The 26,320-nt window shown below is 38.5% G+C and overlaps 1 protein-coding gene across 1 annotated transcript in view; it reads left to right on the top strand.

Annotated features, from left to right (window-relative positions):
• LOC136024902 (uncharacterized) overlaps nt 1-26,320 on the top strand; it is a 148,114-nt gene that overhangs the window by 107,631 nt on the left and 14,163 nt on the right. The window contains exon 15 of the mRNA XM_065700460.1: nt 17,844-18,047. Within this exon, the coding sequence (XP_065556532.1) occupies nt 17,844-18,047 (204 nt within the window). The remainder of the gene's footprint in view (nt 1-17,843; nt 18,048-26,320) is intronic.

Here is a 26,320-nt window from a genome sequence, read left to right as displayed (position 1 = left end):
TATTTACCCATTGCTTGTCATCCTTGCTACGCTGCTACTGAACCTTAACTCAGCTTAATTATTCCATGTCAGTTCGATTAGCATAAACTTCAAAGGGGGCTCTTTTGATTAGAAATTGAAAGTCCTAGTTCCCTTTTTAAGAGTCAAAAGTGATCGGAGGGCATCTGTCTCCCCTACGCTTTATTTTCCCCCAATGTATCCGATCAAAATTTTCAGACAGAGATTTGCTCCTAATAGTCCAAAGATCAGATTACACTAATTTCAGGGTCACATTTTAAGAGCTAAAAGTGGTCAGAAGACAACATATCCCCTGTTCATTCAATTTAGTCCAATGTTTGTATAATAATACTTTCGGCGTTGATATAACCCCCAAAGCCCATGAGTAAGAGTTGTAAGCTAATCCCCGGGGGCATATGAGGTTTTTAACGCAAAATGTTGCCTTATAAACTTTGAAGGAGGGACATTTGATTTGAAATTGGAAAATTCTATTTCCCTTTCAAAGAGTTTAAAGGGATCGGGGGGCAATTAGCTCCTCCAAAGCTCTCTTTTTCCCGAATGCCTCTGATCTAGCTTTGTAGATATTCGTTTTGTTTAATATAGTCCAAAGAACATATAAAGAATCCATGGGGCTTGACACTATCCCCAGAACCCTGGACAGGGGTTGTAAGTTATGCCTGGGGGCTATATCAGGTTTTTATGGAAGGGTGATTGTTTAAACTTCGGAGGAAGCTTGCTTGACTGAAAATTAAAAGTTCTAGTTCTTTTTTAAGGCCTGAAAACATCAGAGGGCAACTATGCCCTCCATCGGCCTCTTTTCTCCTACATGAATCGGATTGAAATTTTGAGATAACCCTTTTTTCAAAATAGGCCAAATGTCAAATAACTATGGTTCCAGTATTGACCCCCCCCTCCTCCAGCCCTTGGGAAAAGGGCTTTGAATTATCAGGGGTGAATCTCCTGAATTTTTATGTGGGGGTGGGGGGTGGAGGGAAAGACGGGTTTATATCGGGATAGTCAAGGGGCATGGGATGTATAATAATTTTTCTCCAAATTATTTGTGCAACTATGCTAGTTACCCATGGTTTTACGAATCAGCCAGTTCATGGTAACGAACTTATTGTAAGGAATTGCCAAGCTCAATAGTAATCAAAACTCTAAAAAACGGAACTTTGAAACCAATAGATATATCAAAAGAATCGGCTTACTATGCTGATTTCTATTAAGTTTGACCTTATTCATCAAATGTTACGAGCCTGAGAAAAGTTGCCTGATTTTTGGAAAAAAAGGGGGAAAAACCCCCCTAAAAGTGTAGAATCTTGATGAAAATCACACCATGACATTCAGCTTATCAGAGAACCCTACTAGAGAGGTTTCAATTTCCTATCTGCAAAAATGTGGAATTTTGTATTTATTTGCAAGAAGAAAGATCACGGATCTGTGTTTGTTATTAAATTAAAAAAAAACATGTTTTTTTAACTGCAAGTAAGGAGCGACATTAAAACTTAAAACGAACAGAAATTATTCCTTATATGAAAGAGGTTGTTCCCTCCGCAACGCCTCGCTCTTTACGCTAAAGTCTGACTCTTTCTCACAACTCTACTTTTTAAAACAATAAAAAAACTCTACCGTAAAAAGCGAGGCGTTGCGGAGGGAGGAACAACCTCTTTCATATAAGAAACAATTTCTGTTCGTTTTCAGTTTTAATGTCGCTCCTTACTTGCAGTTAAAAAAATATGTTTTTATTTAATTTCTGAACGTTTTTGAATTAATGCATGTTTTGATTTTGGCTCACCGCACATGAATAATTAAAACAAAATTTGTATACCATTTTTTTTTTTTTTTTGTTAAATGGCTTTCTCATAGTTTTGTTCGGATGATTTTGATTAAAAATAAGGATGGGGGAGGAGGCCTAGTTGCCCTCCAATTTTCGGTTACTTAAAAATGTAACTAGATTTTAGATTTTTTTTTTTTTTTTTTTTTTTTTTTTTTTTTTTTTTTTTTTTTTTTTTTTTTTTTTTGTGCGAACGGTTTTGTTAGAAATAAACAGACGTACCTTACGAATCAACTTACGTAACGATCTTCTATATTTGTGTATTTTTATTATGTATATGAGGGGGTTTTTTGCCCCCTTGTCAATACCTTGCTCTTTACACTAAGGCTTGATCTTTATCCCAAATCCTTAAGAATGACCCCTGAATCACAAAGGCCGTAGAATAAATAGTTGAAATAACTAAAAATACTTTAGCGTAAAGAGCAAGGTATTGTGAAGGAAAAAACCTTGATCCGGCTACTTTGGGGAAAAAGTGTGCGTGGGAGGGGGCCTAGGTGCCCCCCAATTTTTCTGGTCACTTAAAAAGGGCACTAGAACTTTTAATTCCCATCAGAATGAGCTCTCTTGCAACATTCTAGGATCAATGGGTCAATACGATCACCCCTGGAAAAAAAACAAAAAACAAATAAACACGCATCCGTGATCTGTCTTCTGGCAAAAAATACAAATTCCACATTTTTGTAAATAGGAGCTTGAAACTTCTACACTATGGTTCTCTGATACGCTGAATCTGATGGTTTGATTTTCGTTAAAATTTTATGACTTTTAGGGGCTGTTTCCCCCTCTTCTCTTAAATAAGGCAAATTTTTTAGGCTCGTAACTTTTATGGGTAAGACTAAACTTGATGGAACTTATAACCCTAAAATCAGTATTAAAATGCGAGTCTTTTGATGTAACTATTGGTATCAACATTCCCTTTTTTAAAGTTTCGGTTACTATTGAGCCGGGTCGCTCCTTACTGCAGTTCGTTACCACGAGCCGTTTGATTTGTTTTTTCCCTAGTGGTGATCGTATCAACCCAGTGGTCCTAGAATATCGAGAGATGGCTCGTTTTCACAGAAAGTAATTCTCTAGAGTACTTTTCTAAGTGATCAAAAAGATTGGAGGGCAACTAGGCCTCTTCCCATGCCTCTTTTTTCTCAAAATCTTCTGATAAAAATTTTGATATAGCCATTTTGTTGGAGAAAGCATTAAAATATGAACTAAGGAGGACTAAAGTGGAGGTCATGGATAAAATGGCAGAGGATCTGGAAGATGCTGCTAGACGGCATAATAGTAAATTATTGTAATGGCATGTTAATAAATTGAGAGGGAGTAGTCATTCTGAACTTGCCCCAGTTAAAGATAGGAACGGGGCCTACACTAAGTGACAAGGAAAGGGATAAAGAGAAATGGGCGGAACATTTTGAGAATTTGCTAAAACGAGGTACAGTTGCAGGAAAAGATATAGAGGAAAATAAAAAAGTTTGTGATACCTTGGATGTGAAGGAAGATTTTTTTGTGAGGAAGAACTAGCGACAGTACTAAAAGGATTCAAAAATAATAAGGCTCCAAGTCCTGATAGTGTGGTAAATGTGTTTCTTAAGTATAGTGTTTCTGAGGTTAGAAATAAGTTACTGAAGATTGTGAATATGATTTTTGAAAAATGGGAAATGTCTAATGATTTTAGGAAAACCGAAATTAAACCACTGTATAAGAAAGGTGGTTAGAGTGAGCCTCGTAGTTATCGAGGCATTAGTCTAGTTTCGGTGAAGACGGTGAAGATTTGGTCAATGGTCGATCGTCCAGGTCGGAAGTCAGCTTGGTATTCACCCATAACGGAGGCTGTAATTGCTTGGATTCTGCGTAGGAGAATTTTGGTCAGTATTCTAGTTTGATGACTGGTCAAGCTGATCGGGTGGTAGTTCTCACACTCTCTTCTTGAACCTTTTTTGTGGATTGGGACCACTGCTGCCTTACACCATATCTGTGGGACGTGGCCCGTTAACCATGCGGCTGACACAACTTTGTGGTACGGTTCGACGACGTCCTCTGAGTCAATGTTGATTAGTTCAGCAGTGATACCGTCCAGTCCTGGGGCCTTCCCTCGAGTTTCAGGGATCTTATCGCTGCCTCAGTTTCTGATTTTAAGAGTGGTGGTGGAGGTTCTCGATCATTAATGGGGAAGGAGTTTAGGATGCTGGGATCGGCAATGATATGCGGATTTAATTTATCTTCAAAATATTTCTTCCATTGTTCGAGTTTCATTTTTGCATCGTTGATGGGATTGTTTTGTTTGTCTAGGATTGCTGTGGAGATGGGATCTTTCCTGCTAGACAGTTCACGAACTGTTTTGAATAGTTTTTGACTGCTTCCTTTCCAAAACTCGCATTCCTTGCATTTCTCGGTAACATAGCTACGCAAGGCCTTTCGGACTTCCCGTTCGATTCTCCTTTTGAGACATTTATAGGTGTCTCGGCTGCATGGGTCAGCTTTGTTGTTGCAGAGACGCTTTTGGTTACATAGTTGGATTATTTCTTCAGTAATCCACGGCTTTTTGTCTTTCGTTTTCCTCCCGAGGACATCATTTGCTGTCTCCAAAACTGCAGAAGTTGCATGCTCAGCCCGTTGATCAATCTCTTCGACGGTGGTGAGGGAAGTGAAGTTCTCTAGGATAGCTCGGAATTTTGACGATAGGCTGGTGGTATAGGTGCCTTTTTTTATGGGGTCGCGAAGCAGTTCTGTCCGGAATCTAGGGATTCTTATCGTCTTAGGGAGTCGTTTCAGTCTTAGCTTGAGTTTTTACATCAGGAGTGAGTGATCCAAATCAAATTCTGCACCAGGAAGGGATACAGTATCCATTATTGAGGACCTCCAGCGTTTAGATATCAGCACATAGTCTATCATGTTTTCAGTTACTCCGTCGGGGGATCTCCAGGTGACCTTACGGCGGGTCTGTGTTTAAAGGCGGTGTTAGTTATATACAGGTCGTTTTCTCTACAGAAACTATTTAGCCTTTCACCTCTTCCGTTCAGTCGACCATGGCCGTGCGGTCCCATTACATCTCTCCGATCAATCTGATCGTTGCCCGTGATAGTGTTGAAGTCGCCCATGACGATGAGCATATCTTTCTTTGGTGTTTGGTCGGTGACACTTTGAAGTTGAAAGTAGAACTGTTCGCATTCTTCATCGCTTCGAGCAGAGTCAGGAGCATATACCTGGATGATGGTAAGGTTTGACACGGATCCCTTTAGTCTAATGGTAGCTATCCTTTCTGATACGGGCGTGAAGGAGATCAGCGCCTTTTTTGTAGTTGGTGAGAGGATGAGATATAAGATAAGATATTTATTTCAAAAAAATCACTGTCACAAGCCCTCAGGGGGCCGAATTCGGACTTCGGAGTCGACTAATAAAACAAACAAAGCAAAAAACACTAATAATAATGAATGATCAAATTATGTATAAATATACAAGTCAGAAAAAAAGTCAAAAAATATAAGTCAGAAAAAAGGGAAGGGGACAAAAAAAAGTCAAGAAATAAACATATATATCTACAAATTAAAAGGGACACTAAAAAAAAGTCCAAAAACTCACAAAAAAAGAACGAAGCATAAAACACACGAAAAACACATATGACTTAAAAGGGAAACTAAACCAAAACAGCGGGGGGCACTCACAACACCCTGTCTGTGAGTGCCATCGGTGCGTCCCGAGAGTAGGAGGGAGGTCCCAGAGATAGTTTCTTCACCGGTTCGGGGGAGGTGTGTCTCAGATAGCCCGACTAAGTCCCACTTGTATCGGTTTAGTTCTCTCAGTAATAGGTCCATTTTTCCTGGTTTGGCTAAAGTCCGGGTGTCGAGTGTTCCAATGTTGAGTACAGTTTTAGTGGAGATGAGTCGCAGGGTATCCTTATCCCGTCCGGGGGGTCGTCATAGGCCTATTGTGATCGTCGGCTTCCCCGTACGCGGTAGCTTGTTCGTCGGTTTCCCCGTACGCGGTAGCATGTTCGTCGGCTTCCCCGTACGCGGTAGTATGTTCAATATTACTTCCATTCGCCATCATCATCATCATCATCAAATCGCTAGGTTCGTCGGTTTCCCCGGACGCGGTAGTAATTCTGCTTTGATTCATAGAGCCCATAATTCATTTGTTAAAAGGAAAGGTTTCAAGGCTGGTTAGGAGACGGCGGTAAGCCACTCCTCTCCGTCAACTTGTAGAGGCCGTTGTTCGTCGCTGAATCATCCGCCCTTTCGCAGTTGTCTTCCTGAAGAGGATCCTCCCACGATGATAATCTGCCAAACCATACGATTTTACCCATTGTTGTGGGAAAGTTTGAAGCTGACGGGACATATCCACACGCCGGTGGGCCCAGCTCAGTCTACATCAGAGGGGCCTTCTTCCTCCTCCGCCTGAATTTATGTCCCCCAGGCGAGGGTATCCCAGTTATATTTTAGGACCCCCAGGGGCTGGGTCCCCCCTTGGTCCGCGCCTCCATCACCACCGGAGGTACCCTTTATATCTGCAAGGCTTTCCTCTATCCGCCACCTGGGGACGCGCTGAGTGGCCTGGGGTGGGCCCCTACTGAGAAGGTGACTCAGTAGGTACACAGAACCTTGGTAATATTATTAGTAAAGACGGTGGGAGCAGTGAAGATGTTAAAAGTAGAATAGCCAAGGCTCAGGACGTTTTTTTCACAGTTAAAAAAAAAAATTGGAAGAATAGGAAGATAAGTTTGCAAACCAAGATTAGAATATTGGAAGGTACAGTGATGACTGTGGTCAAACATGGCTCTGAAGCATGGGCGCTCCGAAAAGCGGATGAAGCTTTACTTGATGTTTTTGAGATGGCTAGAGCACGTTCTGCGGATGAAGGATAACCGATTGCCGAAGATTGTCCTTTTCGGCCAACCGTCTAGGGCTAAACGGAGAGCAGATCTCCTCATCGGGGGGGGGGGCGTAGCTGTTTTGGCCTCAGGAGGCTTGGTTCTGGGGTGAGTTGTTAGTTGTAATAGTGGTAGTATTTTGTTCAGCATAGTAGAAAGGCACAATAACTATGCCTTTGGAGATATCATGACCCCCCCCCACATCCCCTGGGGAAAGGTCTTTAAGGTATAAAATTTGCCATTGTCTACGTATAGTATTTGTTATTGGGAAGTATGCAATTTTTTCGGATGGGGGGGGGTGAATTTTCGCTTGCTGGATTTCCCACGGGGAGAATTTCACATGGGGTGAATTCTTCAGGGGAAATTTTACACTGGGAGAATTTGTCAGAATTCCTATACGAAATTCTTCTTGTGTCTTGCTTTCTCTTTGGCGCCTCAATTTTACGCTTCGAGAGGTTAAGGGTAATTGTCTGGGGTAAATTGTCACCAGGATTGAATTATATAGAAAATATATCCGTGTAGAGGAGGGATTTTTTCGTGGAGGTGGAGCCAAATTTCCTGGCATTATTTAAAAAAGGATCAGAAATTAAATAACAAAAGCAAGTTTTTTTCAACTGAAAGTAAGGAGTAATATTAAACTTCAAAGCAAATAAAAGTTATTACGTATGTCAGGGAGGGGGGGGCTCCTCTTTAACACGTTGCTGTTAACGCTAAAGTTCGAATTTTGTACCAATTCTATAAGAAGGACTCCTGAAACACAACGTTCGTCTAAATAGAACAATAAGAAGTTGTTGTCAAAAGTACTAAAAAACTTAAGCGTAAAGATCGAGGTATTGAGGAGGAGTCACACCCTCGTACGCATAATAATTTCTGTTCTTTTTTAAGTTTTAATGTTGCTCCTTGTTTTCAGTAGAAAAAACTGTCGTTTTTTATTTAATTAAGTATAAGTACAGTTGTTAAAGGTTAGACTAGTAACCTCCTTGTGATTGCTGCGGAACGCACGAAATAGTTTCCAATTACACAAGTTATAAATTAATAGAATTTGATAATGAAAGCTTAGTATTTATGTAAATAAAATATTTCAGAAGCTAGGAAAATTTTGATGGATCTGAATCGCATCTAAAAAACCTAACTAGATTACGACTTATATGGCTAAATCCTTATGACCTATCGAATCATGTCTAGAAGGAGAAAATTTCTTGTTAGAAATCTCCCTTGGGCGACGCTAGGCTGGAGAGGGTCCCATAGACATAACAGAACTGATAGGTTTCTACTCACATGTCGCTTCAGGCCTCAGTGTTCGGTGATAATCTGAGGGGATCCCTTGGGTACAACTGAACCGGTAATTTTGTGTGTACTCAAGAACATCCGAACGATCTTTAGAACGACGTTTTCAGATATTCTCTCTCTAGAAGATATTCCAGTATTACAGGAGAGTAGCCCTACCAACATCATTTAAACCCTGTAAATAGGTTAGAAGATAAAAATAGGCACTCTTAATGGATAAGACCCTTGCTATTAACGCGTTTGATAACGAAATATAAACTGGCTTCTAAAAACTTGTAAAAATAAGAGAAAAAAAAAATGTACGATGCCACTGAAGCGGTTCCTTTTCGAGCCTATGACTGATCGTGGCAATTCACCTACTGCCTTGGCTATGTAGGTTCGAGATTCAATGGATCCCCGATTGAAGCTGAACGACACTCGACAATGCTGCTGTGTAACCATCTGATCTGCACTGATAAGTCATTTTCTGGTTTAATTTTATACTTGTCTCAATTAGCAGCCTTTTCACTGAAGATGTGACAGATTACTAAGGGAAAAAAGAAACGATGCAAGAGTTAGGGTAATTAATTTAAAGTTATGGAAAGAAAATATATCTGATAATTAGGGCCAGTCGCCTCGCACCTCCTCCCTAAGATAAATACCCACCACTACACCACACTGGTGAAAATCTCACATGGTAATGACACAACAATGATAAAAATGCGCAAAGCACAAAAAGAACTTCAAAGTCTTAACTAAAGCTTTCAACCTTTCATCTCTGGCCAATGTCTGTACTGCTGCTACCATAGCTTAGTCCTTATCCATTGCCATCCAAATTTTCTGTAGAACGAATGGAGTGTTTGACTGCAAAGCCATATCAGACAGATTTGGAACTTAGAAGAAGTGAATCCGCGAGATTAGCGGAAAATAATCGTGCTGATGTAGTAATGAAATTCTTGGGCTTAGCCTAAGGGAGACTTCTATATGCAACAAATCCAGCAAAATGGTAAACCCAAAAGGGACAACAATCATGTAGGCTCTTTAATCATGAGGGTAAAAGTTTGGTACTGGCTTAAAGATAAAAAGTTTGGAGGGAATAGGTAATGACTGGAGATAGGGGAGAGTATCTCTCAGGAATCGTAATTCCGTACCGTTATTTATAAACATTTTCAGTAATTTATTATTCTACGAAATGAGTGCCATTTAGAATCATTCTTTTTTTGCATCGTTTGATATATTTGACAATTTCTTTGGTCTATTATTGCTGAAGCTAGAGATTTTGCATATACATGCCCGATCCCATTTCTGGCAGTTGTAAAAAGCATACACGTGTCCAGTACACATAAATTGGACCCCCTCCTCGGAGTAAGGAGAGAATATGAGCCTGAATGAAGCATAACAGTAGAACCAGAGTGGATCGGGTTCAGAATATGAACCAGAATGTAAACCTGTTCGAGAGTGATGAAATGCTGGCAAGAAACATTCAGGAATATGTGATCGTTGAAGCTTCTAAAGGAACAGGGCTTGAAAAACAACAAAATTGAATTACGCTCCCTGACGCAAGAATCAAGAAACCAAAGAGAAGAGGAAGATAACTAAAAGACTTCACTCGTGCGGAAAGAAAGAAACTTGAGTATTCAGAAAAGCGATCAAAAATTCACAGAGCCAGGTCATCCCCTCCTAAAGTGTGACATTGACCATGTCCGTATCGAAGAGGCAAAGAAAACTTCAGATGTCCTTGTCAAAATTCAAAGAGACTGTGACAACGTTGTGTGGTGGGCAAGAGTTAAAATACCAATGGCTACAGATGAAATGAAAAAAAAATAGCTACTTGACTAGGGAGAATTTTTTCAACAGAATTGTACCAGACGAGGCGCTGACACAGAAAAACGTAGTTTTAGTAACTATGTATAATAGTTTTAGTAGTTTTAGTAGCCTACACTGGATTTTGTATTAGAAACATTTTGGAATTCTGGAGCTTAAGACAACCATGGAAGATGAAGAGCTGTTTCGAGTAGGGAACTTGTGAAAAAGAGGAAAAACAATGACAAAAGTGATGAGACCCCAATATCCAAATTGCAAATCAATCAGCACATCAAAATACGACTATCTTGTGTCACTGTTGCCGCTGCTTGATGAAGAGTAAACATCCGTTTTTTAAGATTTTCATACACGACACTTCATGTCTTGATGTCGCTAAAATGACCAGACAAAAAATTAACACAACAAAGTTTTGACTTATACTACCTTCTACTTGATATAGATTTCTGGTTCTTATTCTGTTTCTTTTGTTTCTTTTTTTTCAAAAAAGATAAAAGTTAGGCGGACTGAACACGTTTTTGCATTTTTTTTTTCCGGCAAAATCTTATTATGCTTTATGGAGTTCACTTCATTTCATAAGAAAATGTTTACAATAGACTAATTCCCTCATTACCCCTGAAAAAAAGGCTAGATTTGTCTAGATAATTGTTTTAAAGACATCTTTCAACCATATCTAGATTTTCACGAATTTTTAAAGTATATTTTCTCTTTTCTGTACAATTTGAAAAAGTGGATTGAGCACGTTTATGCATAACGGTAAGAATTACTAAGGGTGCCTTAGTGAAGAGATCACAACTGGCCAAACACTTGCTGACCCAGGGAACTTACTGTCAATTCTGACCTTCCAAAGTTCTTTTGCTTCAGGAAGCTGATTGAAGAGACCTCCTGGGAAGCAGTTTTCCTTCCCAAACTCTCCCAATCTAATCCAATCTTTCAATATTCCTAGAATATAAGGGTTGATGTCTATGGATTTTGGGAATTAAAATGGACAATCATGATTATCAGAAGCATTTTATTTGAAACCGGGTTGTTACTCATTTTCTAGAGAAGATGGCCCGGCTAATTTCTTCTCCCAACTCTCCCATGGAAAACCACGCCAATCTCATTGTCATAGAAGTCGCACAAGTTTCAGTTTTAGGATTTATAGACTTCAATGAAAGTACCTTGTTAACGTTACCCTGTGAAATAAGCCAACCATTTGGTATAATTTTCAGAACTGAACATTACGTTTGGTGTATTATTTAGAATTTACCATGAATTTGTCAAGGAAGGCATGGAGCCTGTTCTTTGGTTGTAATCTGCCTACTAGGAGATTACTTTATCGGTTGTCCATGGAAATATGAAGCCTGTTCTAAAGAGGTAACCTTCTAGTCGAAGGTTCGAAAAAAGCATTTTTAGAGTAAATCTGCTGGTGAATGCTGAAAAATGGATAACTGGGGTTCAAGTAATAAATTGTGAAACACGATGGTTTTGCCGTGTGCATTTTGTAGTCGTACTTATTCATAAAAAAGGATTTTTGTTTCATTCTATAGAATTAATTTTTTTTTCTCCAACAAATTATGTGCATTGAAATTTCTGATCTTGAATATCATATCACTGATAGTTTGCAATAGTATGTTCCATATCGTCATTTTTGATTCTGGACATTAGGGTACTGGAAAAACATATGAGAAGCTTAGAAATCCTGTTTGGATTCCAAATATGTATTCAATTGCTAAGATGTACTCTGTTTCATGTGAAATGTTTCTCCGTCGGAAGGCTATGAATTATACTCCAGATGCTCCGCTTCAAAGTTTACCAATGCTGTCAGCAATATTGGAAACGGTTTTTATATATTTAGTTGGTCCCTTGCCGAAAACATCGATGAATCATGTGTATATTTTGACAGTAACTGATTATATCATCCACCCTCTTCTTTTAATTCCCCTAGTGGACGCAAAGGTTGGACCATTTTCAAAGGCGTTTGTGTAAGAATATTGTCTTCTTTCTGGTTTTCTGTCAATTTTTTCTAATCATGGGACGCATTCCAAAAACCATCGTTTTCCTTCGAGTGAGCATCCAGAAACGAATGGTGTTTTGGGACGTCGACACGCCGATGTAAAGGACATTTTGGCACAATATATCGATCAGCAAAACAGATCAGATTGGGATTCTTGGTTCAATAATGTCGGCTTTTGTCTCAACATAGAGTTTAACAATTTGTTGCGTGATAACAGTTTTTTCATCATGTTTCTGCTTGATGCATCGTTGCTAGTTGATAGGACTATTAACCACAGAGTTTTGTATGATGTGGCTGATTATTACAAATCGAAGGACTTGTCGTGACTGAACCATGTTTTTGATGGTCCGTATAGGGTTGGAGAAACGAATTCTGTCATCAAAAAGTCAGAAGATAGCTCATCGGCTTTGACTGCTCAGCCTGGGGCTTTGAGTTCCTTCGGGAGCAGGACACTGAAAAGGAGAGCAGAACCTATCATTGGTTTCTCCTGGTGATGATGGTAATAAAGATTTATTTAATGACTTATTGACCACTCAAAAGCTGAATCGTACAAAACCAGCTCAGCCTACTCAAACCTTACTTACCCCTCAAAATACTTTGACTTCAACTTCTAACACTTCAGATAACACGTTTTCACCTGTTAGACTAACAAATACCCCTCATTCCATTTACAAGACACCAACTAGGCAAGCCCCTTCAGACGTTTAGACTGACGTACAAAGGATTGGACTTGAACTGAGATCATTGTTTAGTAATCCGAACCAAAATGAAAATGATTCCGACCTCACTTTGAGGATTGCAGATGAGGTTTCGGACCAAGTAAATTCCGTGCGTACATCCCGAAATCGAAATTCAAATGAATGCCTACATTATGATCAGTTAGGTGACAGTAATTTAGTCGCCCAAGTACGGGAAAATTTTAATAAAAATGTGGCCTAGAAAATTCCGCGCGTAAGTCCCGAAATCGAAAGCCAAATTGAATTCCTACGTTATGATCTGTTAGTTGGCACTGATTCAGTCACCCAAGAACTGGCAAATTTTGGTAAAAATTTGGCTTAGAAAATTGTGTATAGCTCCGTTCATTTACGATAACAATCAGTTTGTGTAAGTGCACCAGTTTCAGTTTGTGTGTAAGTGGCCTTTGCGTCCACAAGGGGAATCAAATGAAGATTGCGGCTGAAATAATCAGATACTGGCAAAATATACACATGATCCATCGTTGTTTTAGGCATGGACCAACGAAATATATAAAAACCATTTCCAATATTGCTGACGGCATTACTAAACTTGAAGCGGAGCATCTGGAGTATAACTCATAGTCTTTCGATGGAGACACTTTTTACCAGAAACACAGTACATCTTAGCGACCGAATTCTCATTTGGAAACCAAGCGTTATTTCTAAGTTTCTAGTAAGTTTTCCTAGTACCCAAATGTCCAGAATATGGAGAATCGTGAAAAGATTTCATTATCTCTAGAACCAACTTTGATGGCAGCACTTGAACAAAGGAAATTTCAGCTTTCTGTTATTTTCTGGAATGGATCTACGTGTGCACTAAAAGACCTTCTATTACCAAAAAAATTGAAATTTCACGAATTACCTGCTTCTTCATATCCAGGGCCATCACCTTTTTATTTTGCAAATATTCTGTAATCGCTGAAGTAAACCGGTCTCTTTTCTGTTCTCGTTTCAACGTAGCCAGGTCGAAACTTATAGACAAAACTAAAGTAGAAACTATTTCTCCCACTGAAGTTACTGGTAGCCTTGATAATGCATCTAGAACACAATTTGACTCCCCTCGACGGAATACGATCTCAAAATTAAATTTTTGGAGCATTAAGCACCAACAGGCTAACCGACCAGTAGGATCTTTTACTTTCATCAGTCATCGATGAATGTGATAATCTGTTTCAATCTTAAATTTTGACCCATACAAATACTGACGATACAATTTCACAAATTTTACCACACTTTTTTTTTGGTTACAGAATAATTTTGTTCAGCCAAAAAAAAGACTATGTGAACCATATTATAAAATTACTTCCTTACCCCCCTGGCACTGTTAAAGGTTTGTACCAATCGCATTGTCACATCCTTCCGTATTGAGAATATAACCTCCTTGATTCATGCTAGGGAGCCCAAGAATAGGTGAACTAACCAGCTTTTCCCTAAGGATATCAAAGGAGTGTTTTTCTTCCTCGCCAAAAATAAATTTTAATCCTTTTTCATCAACAAATTTAAAGGGCGGGTTATGGCGGCCAAAGCAGCAATGGGTTTGTGGAACCACAAAAATAACTCTAACAGCGTCCTTAGTTCCTTCAAGTTCTTCGGATATTGCGAATTCTGTAGTGCAGAAATTTTTTCTGGAGTTGGCTTGATGGTACCCTCCTCCAAAATATGACACAGAACTGATACAGACGTTGCCAAAAATTTGCATTTTGAAGGACGCAACCGCAAGTCAGCGTATTGAGTTCTAGAGAACACCTGCTTTAACACCTTGAAATGTGAATCATAGAGAGAAAATGGGTTTATTAATATAAATAAACAAAATAACCAAATGACCCAAAGCAGAGCTTAAACCTTCAGTATGTGACGTAACATCTTCCAGAAAAACTTCTAAATCATTGTACATTATCGGGCGGAAAATTTTCTCCATTAATCGCTAAAAAACGACGGTATATTGCGTAACTCAAATGGAGCCCGTTTAAATCGTAATACCCCATAGCTGCAAACAGAAACCGTCTCCTCCATGTCAGACTCCTTCACTGACATTTGATAATATCCTGACAAAAAGTCCATTGTGGATAAGACCTTAGAAAAGGACCTTCTATCCAACAAATCCTGAGTTTTTGGTAACATATAACTGTCCTTGACAGTGATTTTATTCAATGGCCTATAATCGACTGCCATAGGCCGCTCATCATTCTTATTTTTGATAAGAATGACTGAGGAAGCATAGGGACCATCCCACTCTTGTATGATTCCAGCATTTAATAACGTGTTGACTTTTTCCTTTATTACTGGTTTCCAAACACGCGGACAATTATACGGACGGTTAAGGACAGGAGGAGAATCACCTGTATTTATTTCATGTTCAACTAAATTCCAATTTCCCTAATGTGTTTCATGTGTTGCGAATATTTTGCGGTATTTGTACGCCAAGTCTAAAAATCGCTCCTTCAAAGTCACAGAGGGAACATGGGACGAATCAAAAAAGGTGGAAAATTCTCTCCGGCGAAGATGTGTTTTCGCTGTACCGGCAACATATCTTTTGACGGATCAGAACCATAAATATTGTTGACTATTGTTTTGGATTTAACACTACCCTAGTTTATCTTGAACCAGTTTCGATTTTGACTCAACAGTTTAACTCTCTAACACCTGAGAGCTTTGTTTTCAAAATTTACCGCACAACAATCCCTATATTTCAACAAAGCAGCACAATTAGTGGAGTCAAAAATCTAGCTATTTTTCGGCCAAGTCCTTAAAAACAATAACCAGTGGATATGGTAATCTTAGACAAACAAAAACTTCAATCCTCATTGATTTATTTGCGAAATTCAAAAGGAGAACCGCGCGCCTGACAAACGACAGAGTATTCCCACTAATACTTTGGGATGAGCCATATTGTTCATTCTTTTGTAATATACACGAAGCATCTAATTTCCTAAACACAGATTCCCTGATAAGAGAACGAGAAGCTCCCATATCAAACAAAGATATTAAAGGACAATCATTCGCCAAAAAAAAAAATATTTCTCCATCGAAAGCTCTGACCAACTTGAAATATAAACTTCGTTCGCACTAAGCCGAAGGGATGTCGTAGGTCTTATCTTTGGGCGGTCGCTTTTCAAACCTGCATCTAAACGCGCCCTCTGGAGCTTAAACCTCCAGTCAAGTGGGATCGACATTTTTTTTTTATGTGTCCCATTTTGGAATAACGAAAACATATTATACTATCTTTTGGCCTATAGCTATTCCTAGCTGCGCTCGAGGGGCTAATGCTCATAAAAGCAGGAACTCTATTTGCCCAAGGATTTGAACCTCTATGGCTTGTTGTCTGGTATCGCTAACGTGAACTAGGTTTCCCGCGAGGTTGAAAAAATCTGCGTTGTCGGTCCCTAAACCCTGTATTACCTGACAGCAAAACAGAATTTACTTCATCCGCTGAACGCAACTTAAGGGCAGCCTTAACTTCTTTTGCTTCTGTTAAAATTTCTACGGCATGGTCAAAATCTTCTGGCTCCTTTTGCTAAACTAATCTGACTAATTTCTAAGACAGGCCATCGACCAGTTCATGTAATAAAACAGCCTTTGGGACATCATTCTCAGATGTTTCCTTGTAAGACTCTTGGACCTTTGGGCAATAATCAATCAACGACTTATTTTCCTGATGAACCTCCTTGCCTTGCTTCAATTTTCTGGTTTGCCTTGTGCTAGTAAAACGGGCCAATTTGAAAGGAACTAAAATCATCAAAGTCCGAAACGGAAAATAAGAAAACACGTCACCTTCTAATTTTATGCCTAAAATATCCTGTAATTGTTTTCTCGAAATAACGTTGCTTATAATTCCCACTTTCTTGACAAATTCACTTTCGACGTTTTTACCAATGTAGCACGGAAGAGAATCTAACAATTTGAGAAGAGTTTCTGTGGTGATTATTTCCTCCATTTTTCCTTCTTCTGCCATTATTCAATTTCAAAACTAACATAAACTTTTAACTAAATTTTCAATCAACGGCAACGGTCATCTGAGCGAGATTAACTAGAAAGAGATAGATGAAAAAAGAGACAAAACAAGTGCTAGAATATAATAATCTCGGAATTCAAGAATTTCAAGAATAATAAAACAGAAAATAGTAAAATAACTTAAAAATTAGTCAGCTAGACCAAAAAGCTGACGGACCAACGCGAGCCATCACTTTAATAGGTTCTTAATCTCCCGCCTAATTTAATAGGTTACTATGTAATAAATGCCTAATAAACTGAGCCACAATTGCTCCTAACTTTCTCCAGAGGCGAACACCCTTTGGGTTCTACCGTAGAGGTCTGTGGTCAAGCCATGTAGTCAATAAAAATATTATTTTATTTCTTGAATAAACCAGCACAGAAAAGGGATACTCAACATTGTTCAATGTGAAATAAATATATCCAGAAACATCCATTATGAGGCCAAAATATATACTGACTCATTCAATGAAATTTCTTACTTGCAAACGACTGTACATCTAGCTACGTCCACGGCTATTAATTGTGTCAGTCGTTTGCATTTAGAAAGTAAAAATGACGAACTCATTTCAAACGAGTACGTTTAAAAAAGAAATTATTATAGGGAAAATTGATCCTGTTACACCTCTTCCTTTTTGAAACAATGACTTCTTTTTTTACGGGTATGAAAGACTATCAAAGGTATTTTCTTCTTTCTTTTTTTTCTTCTTTTTTTATCCTTGTACGTAGTGCATTTATAATCACTTATGCTGTTTATTTAATAAATTATGTATATTATAGAGGGGGTTTTTGTAATTGCTGAAAAAGACTTATGAGCATATTAGTTGCAAACGCTGAAACATGGAGCTTTGGACGTTTCAAATATTGAACTTTGCGTCAGTTTGTGAATGTTGAAAAATTTTCATAAACTTGAATCAATTTTAAGTCTTCGCATTAAATATAATTTAGTTTTAAATTAATTAGTTTAAATTTTGATTCGATTTCAAGTAAATTTTAAATCAGCTTGCTTGTTATTTACAACTTTCAGCATCCTCATTTGCTTAATTACCTATTTGTATAAGCTGTATAGTAATTGCTGAATGCGCTATTCCCCTACGTAATTTGTAATTTTTAAATTTGGTGGCTGAATTCTTTTTGGTTTATATATTTTTTTTGGTATTCCTTCCCCCTCTGTTCCTTCCTGGTCACGGAGCCTTCCGTAGGAGTATGTGTTAAAAAAAATTATTGTAAATTTTATTATTGAAAAAACGAACTCAGATCTATAATGCTTGTTTTGAATATCTCCTTAATGGTAGCCATACATTGCTGGTGCTTATCCCATTCTATCTAATTTTTCAGGTTGTCAGGAAGAAACTGAAATAAGTGATGCAATTCTTGAAAACATGATTAAAATTGGAAAATTAGGTGACACAGAAGACGACGATGATAAAATATGCCACGTTGGTGATGCATTTAAGGTCTCCTCGACGGATGACGAATCTGTTTTGACGATTACTGGTTCCCACTGTCACATGAATGAAACAACTAGTGTGTCAAAAAAGGGTGAGTCTTCGATATCCTTATATATGGAGTGTCTTACTTGGGGATGCTTCTTTTAAGAAGGTATATTGACAGGAATTCAATTTATTGGGGGAGAAGATTGAAGACGACTTTGAAGAAATTCCAAATTATAATGAAGAAATTGTGAAGAGTTCTCCTTTTTAAGGCTCGTACTCCACATCCTATGCAATTAATCTTATTAAGTTATGACTTGTATGGTTTTGTCCTTATAACTTATTGACCCACATCTAGAAGAAAAAAATTGCTCGTTGGCAATATCCCTTGGACATCTCTAATCATACGTCACTTCAGACCTCCGCGATCGGTGAAAGGCTGGGGGGAGCCTTAGTTAGAACCGAAGTGGTAATTTTATATCAATTTTTAGAACTGCGCTCTCAGATATCCTCTCTCATTGAAGATGTCTTTATATCACCAGAGAGTAACCCTCCTTTAACAAGATCATGGACCTAGGTGAGAATGTATTTACTTGTAATGGGTAGGAAACTCACCAATAACTCAATTGCCACGATTTATAGTAATCGTGGCAATTCATTATAGGTATTACCTACTTAAGTTTGAGATTCAGTGAATTGTCGAATGAAGATGAACGACATCTGACAATGCTGCTTCAAAACTGGCTCATCTATAAAGATGAGTTAATGTTTATGCTGCTTTTAGTGCTATTAATTACAACTCACTGCAACACCAAGCTGCCTGTGGCCAAGTCAGCTGCATACGCTCCTCTTCCCTTCTAATCTATTCAGGGGTTCCCTCTTTAATCACTATCATGGGATCTCTCGCAAGGAATTATGACATTATCCTACCCCATTCATTTACGAACTTTTCTTCGTTTTGCCTTTGGCGGTTTGCCGACAAGGACTGACAATTTGTGCCAGGGGCCCAACATCTTATCCTTAAGATAACTGGCTGCCACCGCACACACTGGTCAGTATCTCTCAAGGTAATGAAACAATAGTAACGAAAATGCATGAAGCATAAAAACAGCTTTAAAATATTAACTAAACCTCAAAATCCTGGTCAATGTCCATGCTGCCGCTGCCATTAGCTTGGGCCATGATGGTTTACTGTTCAACATATCTGTAGAACCGTTAGAGTCCTTGGCTACAAACCCATTTCAATCAGGTTTGAGATTTTGAAGAAGTGAATAGGCGAGATTAGTGGAAAGTAATCGTGCTGATATAGTGATCAAGCTCTTTGGCCTGTGCGAGGAAAAATTCATGTATTCAATAGCTCTCCTGCAAAGTGGAAAACCAAAAATGAGGAACAATCGTATGGGCCCTGGGTCATCTCTGATCAGGGCCTTGTTGCACGATTAAATAAGACTGTGTTCGCTCTCTTGAATTTAAATTTGAGGGAAATGACAGATAGGATTGGTATGTGAGACTTCACCAGGCGTCTGGACGGAAGGGCTCAACTAACCCCTCAACCTCCACTAGTGGAAACAGATTCTAAAACAAGATTTTCCCCATGGCATAGTTAAAAATCGCTTTTGGCAAAAATATATAAATTCGGGGTAGCGAATGGGGTAAAAATCTAAGGGAAACCTGAACCAAGAAGAAACTTCCAGTTTCTTCTCGGTTCTCCCCAAGGAAGTTTCAAATAAAAAGCAAGTTCCGATGTCTTATTGGATGAAAATTGGATAAATGGATAAAAGAAAACAACTTTCGATAGGTATTTACTGATGACGGGGTCAGTATCTCTCAGGGACCTTAAATGGGCAAGGCTATGCCTTGGTAAAGGGATTACTCTGTTATCTAACTCTACCAGAAATTGGTCTCTGGTGGTGGCGGTGTATACGACACAGTGCCACCATTGCCACTACTGGCCTCCGCTAGAGTATAGTAGCTTGTTAAAGTAGTCAACGGGCTCTAAATGTTCTTCCCACACTGAAATTGTAACCTGTTTGGATACGACAAGTGAAATACCCGTAGGGAGATTAAGTGCCACACTATTTGCCGCAAAATGCCTCAACCGGTGTCACCACTAATAAGTATATTCTTGAAGGGGTAAGGATCCTCCGGCGGATACAACGTTGACGGTAATTCTCAATATTCTCTTTATAATTCCACCAGGCCTTGGGGCAAAATAATGTAATATAATTGTAGAAAATAACTCACTTTTATTACCAGTGTCAATTCCAAAAATCACCACTGAATTCTACATACAGACTCTTAACACGAATTAATTTAAAAATATGTGTACACATAAAAGGTAGGGTTGCCTCCGACATGGCCCAGTGTAGACTCACGCCAATCAAATATATGGGGAGTCAAAATTGAGCTTTCTTACCGCACATATTTCTATGGTGATAATTAGCTAGATAATAATTAACATTTAAGAGAAGTGAAGGATCGGGATTTTGACCTATGAGACGACATCAGATGTCAAGAGGGACACGATAAACTAGCCTTTTAACCTTGGACGATGAAAATAAATACATGTTCGAATTGAAAAACGAGTTTCCCCATGGCGTAACTTAAAATTGTCCATGACCAAAAATACAAGGGTCCGTGAAAACGATTGGTGTACAGGGGAATCAGGTAAAAATCTGAGCGAACCATGAATCAGTTGTTTTTTTGTGTTCCATGCCCTGGAATAATGGAATGAAGAATGTACATCCATGGAAAAAAGTTTTGATCCCCATGCGGGGTAAAAACAGCGAATTGAATTACCCAGTAAATATGAAGTGACTGGTAATAGAAGATATTATCTCCCTGAGACCCAAGATTGGACCAGCAAAGCCTCGGTAAAAGGATAACAACTGGCTAACCAGTTGCATGTTGAGGGATCTGGTTATCGTTCCCAAAGAGGACAAATACTCCTTAAAGTTGCTACGACCGATCCGAGATTTCTTCCTGAGTCTTTCCAATCCAACCCAAAATTCAACACCTCCGGGCTTTTCCAAAACCCTTTGTAATCCACTTAATTTTGCCTTTTAATCATCTCTAAATGCCCCCAATGAATTCAAGACCTTTGTTCCCCCAAGCTCTTTTTTCGTCTCGTAGTTTTGTAATCCCCCTAAAATTTTGCTTTCTGCCACCACATACTGATTTAGTAAATTTCGCTTCTTTTTAAATTTGCACTTTCTTTTCTAATGTTCTCTAAGGTTTCAGTGAAGCCATCTGAATCGTCTTCAAATTATATTTTGACACTAGTTTCCTTTTATTTAGACTGAATTTCTTTTATCTACTCTCGTTTTATATTTCTTTCTTCTCTCTCTCTCTCTCTCTCTCTCATCTTTCTCTATCTTTCTCTCTTTTTCTCTAAGTTTTATTTTATTTTTCTGTGATATTAAATTGATCGTCGCTCTATCGAATTCTTAAATTAGAGTTTCGCTTTTCATCTTTTTTGCTTTCTCTTTTATTTCTCTTTATTTATAAGCCAGAAATTCGTCATCAAATGGGAAGGAAATCCCCATATTATTTGTTTTTCATATTTAACTAAAATAAAAAAAAATCGTCAATTTTGAATACAAGTTGGCCTAGCCACTTCTGCATTACATTAACTGGGTTGTTAAGATTTCGAACTGGAATATAAAGTGTTTTGTTTTGAAGACAAAGTGGCTTTGCCTTCCATTTTGACTTATGGGTCGCTGTATGTCCCTTCCTGGTCCTCGAAGTCGCATATTTTCCATCTCAAAATTTAATATTTAATGGATTTCATTCTCTCGCAATTGATCTTCAGAAAAATCATTTTGACCATTCGATGACCCATAAGCTGTTTGTATGAAAACATCACTTATTGATATTCCTTTACGTGCTTCGCAAGCTTTAACAAGGGTATCCATTCGAGCATGATGATATATTTCTTAACCCTCACTCTCTATTTTTAATGGATCTATCTCAGACTATATTTTTTCTATGTATTCCCGGTGTTTTCTCTCGTTTGTCTCTCTTTTCCTACCATTTTTCTGTGAGCTTCATTTCTTTCTTTTAATTCCAGTTAAAAAATTTTCGAATGTAGATTTCCATTTACAACCGTTTGGGTGGGAGCTACCACCCCTCAAGCAGGCTAGTCTCTTCGGGTCCAGATGTTTGACATTTTCAAGCTGAAATGGTATTACCTCTGATTTTTTTTTTTTTTTTTTTTTTTTTTCAAAATATTCACTGAACATGAAAATGACCACGATATTGGTCGCTAATATCGCCTAATTAATAAGTCAATCGTGGCAAGCTCAACAATTGCCACACACATACACAAAATGATGCTATGCAATATACTATTTCGAATTATCAGCGATGCCCAACAGGGTATTTTAACAATGAATGAAGTAACTAGTATTTCCAAACTTAATCAACGCTACAGACAATTTTTTGACGATTGATATAAATCTCCCAAAGGCGAAACAGTAGGGGTTATAGCGGGTGAGAAAGTAAACTGAATAAACACGCGAATATTCTACTGAAGAATTAGCTTGAAAAAAAAATCAAACAGAGAAAATCTTCTTGAGACAAAGCCGCGTATTTACTCTTGACACTGGATGCTACAAATGTAAATTGTACTAATTGACTAGAACGCAATTTCCATGTGGCGGGTCATATCAAACAGGAAAGGTCTCTCTGACGTTTCAAAACAAAATTACGCGTAAATTTTGCTCAATATTCCGTACCTCATAATCTTTGATCTTGAAGATTATCTCCAAGTCCATCAAATCCACTCCACTTACTGAGGACTCGATATCTACATTTGGTCGCTGGATCGGTAATTATCAGTTTGAGGACATTTGCTCTGAACAGGATATTAATATTAAAGTCAATAAGCTGAATACTCTGCTTCAGGAGCAATTTCAGACTTGTTTTCCCGTAAAAGTCATTACTAAAGTCAACACTGATAAACCGTGGATAACCAATGATCTAAAGAATTTAATAAAAACCCGTTGTCGCCTTCATATCGCTGGTGATACCGTAGCTTCAGCCAAGTTGCGTAATCATATTGTTAAACTAAACAAGCGTGCCAAGAGGCAGTATGTGAGGGATAAAATTACTCCATTACTCACAATAGACCCCCACAAATGGCATTCCTCAGTAAAAAGACTTACCGGTAAGACAACACTCAGAGATCTAAGGCTCCTCAAAGAGGACGGTACCTTAACCTCAGCTAATGAAGTCAATTCTTTTTTTGCTGACATTTGTACCTCATTTCCATCAATCACCAAATCAGAAATTGATACTATCATTGCTGGTGCAGAGATTGAGGACGTATGTGAGGTCTCTGAATTTACTGTTTATAAGGAACTCCTAAGACTGAAAGTGAACTGTGCGTCCTACCCAGGTGAGCTTCCAGTAAAGCTGTTACGTGAATTCGCCATTTTTCTTGCTAAGCCACTCTCTTCTATAATCAACCAATGTTTCCTTCAGCAAGTATTCCCTAGTGCTTGGAAAAGAGCATATGTCCGCGTTATTCCAAAAGTAAGGTGTCCAAAATCTTGTGATCAACTCCGGCCTATATCAATAACTCCGAACCTTTCTAAAGTTGCAGAAACGTTTATTTACCGCAAACTTATGTCACAGGTCTCTGCACATCTAGACCCGTATCAGTATGGATGCTTAAGAGGCAGCAGCACAACTGTTTATTTAGTACGGATGTACCATCTCATTGTCGAGTGGCTCGACCGAGGAAGTGCTATAGTCGACCTTCTCCTCGTAGACTACCGAAAGGCTTTTGATCTTATTCGCCATTTCGTTGCTATCACAAATCTACGCACCATGGGTGCGCAAAAACATATTCTCCTTTTAGTGATCAATTTTTTACAAGCCCGCTATCAGTGCGTTTACAGTCTTTTCCCAGGAGATACCGACTCCGAATGGGTCGAGCTTACATGCGGAGCCCCACAAGGTACTAAGCTCGCTAGTCTACTGTTTTTGGCAGTGATAAATTTCATCCTTTCCGGCTATGAAGAAAGATTTAAGTATGTAGACGACTTGTCAGTCCTACTGAAGTACATTGTTGAGAAGTCTGAGGCTGTCCCCCAATTCTGTAACGAAATAATCAAAAACTTCAAAGATGAATGTACTGCGAACAGCCTCCAAATCAACGAAGGAAAGACTAAAATCCTTCGCTTTAATCCCCTGAAGAGAGACTTTGTGTGCCCTCCTCCTCCTTATCCTAGTGAATCTTCGGCAGTAGTGCTTGGTGTCAAGTTTAGCATCGACTGCTCTTTCAGCCTCCATGTCGATACAATTATCAAAAAGGCAAATAGTGCGATGCGGACACTTATACTAATGCGTCGATTTGGTTTTTCAGTGACACAACTAAGGATAGCCTATCTTACTTACATTCGACCAATTTTAGAGTATGCATGTCCCGTATGGGGCCCACAAGTCAATAACACTATTTACCTAAGTGACCAGCTTGAGTCAATACAAAAAAGAGCAGTCAAAGTAATATTGTGCGATGCTTTTATCGAATATAAGTTAGCATTATCCACTTTACAAATTCCCTCTCTTCAAGAGCGTCGTCTCAGTTTGATTCTTGAATTTGGCCAATATCTTCTCAGAAGTGATAAATACAGATCGATACTACCACCAGTTTTAGTGAAACATCGAAGTACTAGGTTGAAGAAATTTGACAGATTAGCAGCACCTCCTTCACGCACAAATCGTTTTTCCAACTCATTCATCCCTTTCTTTGTATCAAAGTATAACAATTGTTGATTTTAAACTATTTGTCTTCTGATTTTTTTTTTTTTGTCGTTTGATTTAATCCTTTTTTCTTTTTTGTAAGCACAAGCGCCATTTAGTTTTATGACTACGAGAGATTGTGCAAATAAAACCTATTCTATTCTATTCTATTCTAACTATAATCCAACTTTTACTTTCTCTTTCTCCATTCCTACCCTGTAATATTCTGTCTAATACGGACATATTTCATAACCATATTAAATCATCTTCATTCCCAGTCTTTGGCAATGCCGCAAATGCAGTTTTTGATTTGTGGCTGGGCCGGTCAGATCAGTGTCATCTTGTTTTCCCTCGGCCACTAGTGTCGTTCAGTTTTTTCAAAGAAAATAAAAAAGAAACTATCAGAAAAAAGGAGTTTTTCTAAGGAAATCACGAAACAAAAATTACAGAGCTTGGATACTTGACGAACAAAGAATTTTGGTACTTGAAACGGGCACAGAGAAAGTATCACAAATAAAATAATAAAAAAAAAGTGAAGGGACCTCATACAAAGGCAGGTATAATACAAATATAAAATATTTAAAATGTGGTTTGAGAGCGACCCCCCTCCCCACTAGAAAAAAAACTTATTAACGACATTTCATTCCAAACGTAAGGGAGCTAACCTCTAACCCTCCCTCCATGACCCAGCCACCGAAAAAATAACGTTATTTTATTCCTAAAATTATTGTAGCTGGCCCCTGGCTCTCCAAGCCCCCACCCCCCGAAAAAAAATAAAAGAAATAAACAGCTTATTAACAATATTTTATTTCAAACTTAAGGGAGCCGGCCCATGGCCGTCCATGCCCCCCAAACAAAGATTACTAATATTATTCTATTCCAAAAATTATGAAAGCTGACCCCAAGCCCTGCATGGCCCGACACTTCCCCTCCCCCGAAAAAATCAGACTTATTGACGATTATTTATTCTAAAAATTATGAAAGCTGACCCCTGGCCATCCATTACCCGGTCCCCCCAATCTAAAAAAAAATTATTAATAAAATTTCATTCTAAAACTTAGGGGAGCCGAACCCTGGCCCTACATACCCCCTCCCAATGCTTATTAACGATATTTTCTTCCAAAACTTATGCGAACAGACCCCTGGTCCTCCATGCCCCCCCTCCCTCAAAAAATCTTATTAGCGATATTTTATTTCAAAACTTAAAGGAGCTGACCCCTGGCCCTCCGTAGCTCAAAATCGCCTCCTCAAAAGTATAAACGATATTTTATCCCAAAACTTATGGGAGCTGACCCTTGACCCATATGTTCCTCCCTGAACTCTCCCTAATAACATTATTAACGATACTTTATTCCAAAGTGATGGGATCTAACCCCTGCCATTCCATGGTCCGACCCACCCCCCCCCCAAAAAAAAAAAAATCTAAAGATATTTTATTCCAAAACTTATGAAAGCTCCCGTGACTATTATAATATGCAGATTTTTCTCAGAGATTTTCACGCTAAATATATCGAACTTATTGCGTAGACAGTCAGCATCAGTATAAAAAACGCTTAACTCATCAATTTTGAACTGTCCTTTCTGTGGGGCACGAAAATTAGCCAACTTCAAAAGTTCTGGTCCATTACTGCCACG

This window comes from Artemia franciscana, chromosome 3, assembly GCF_032884065.1.
Source record: "Artemia franciscana chromosome 3, ASM3288406v1, whole genome shotgun sequence".
NCBI lineage: Eukaryota > Metazoa > Arthropoda > Branchiopoda > Anostraca > Artemiidae > Artemia > Artemia franciscana.
Note: the sequence above shows the minus strand (reverse complement) of the source record. Positions and strands in the feature narration are given on the sequence as shown.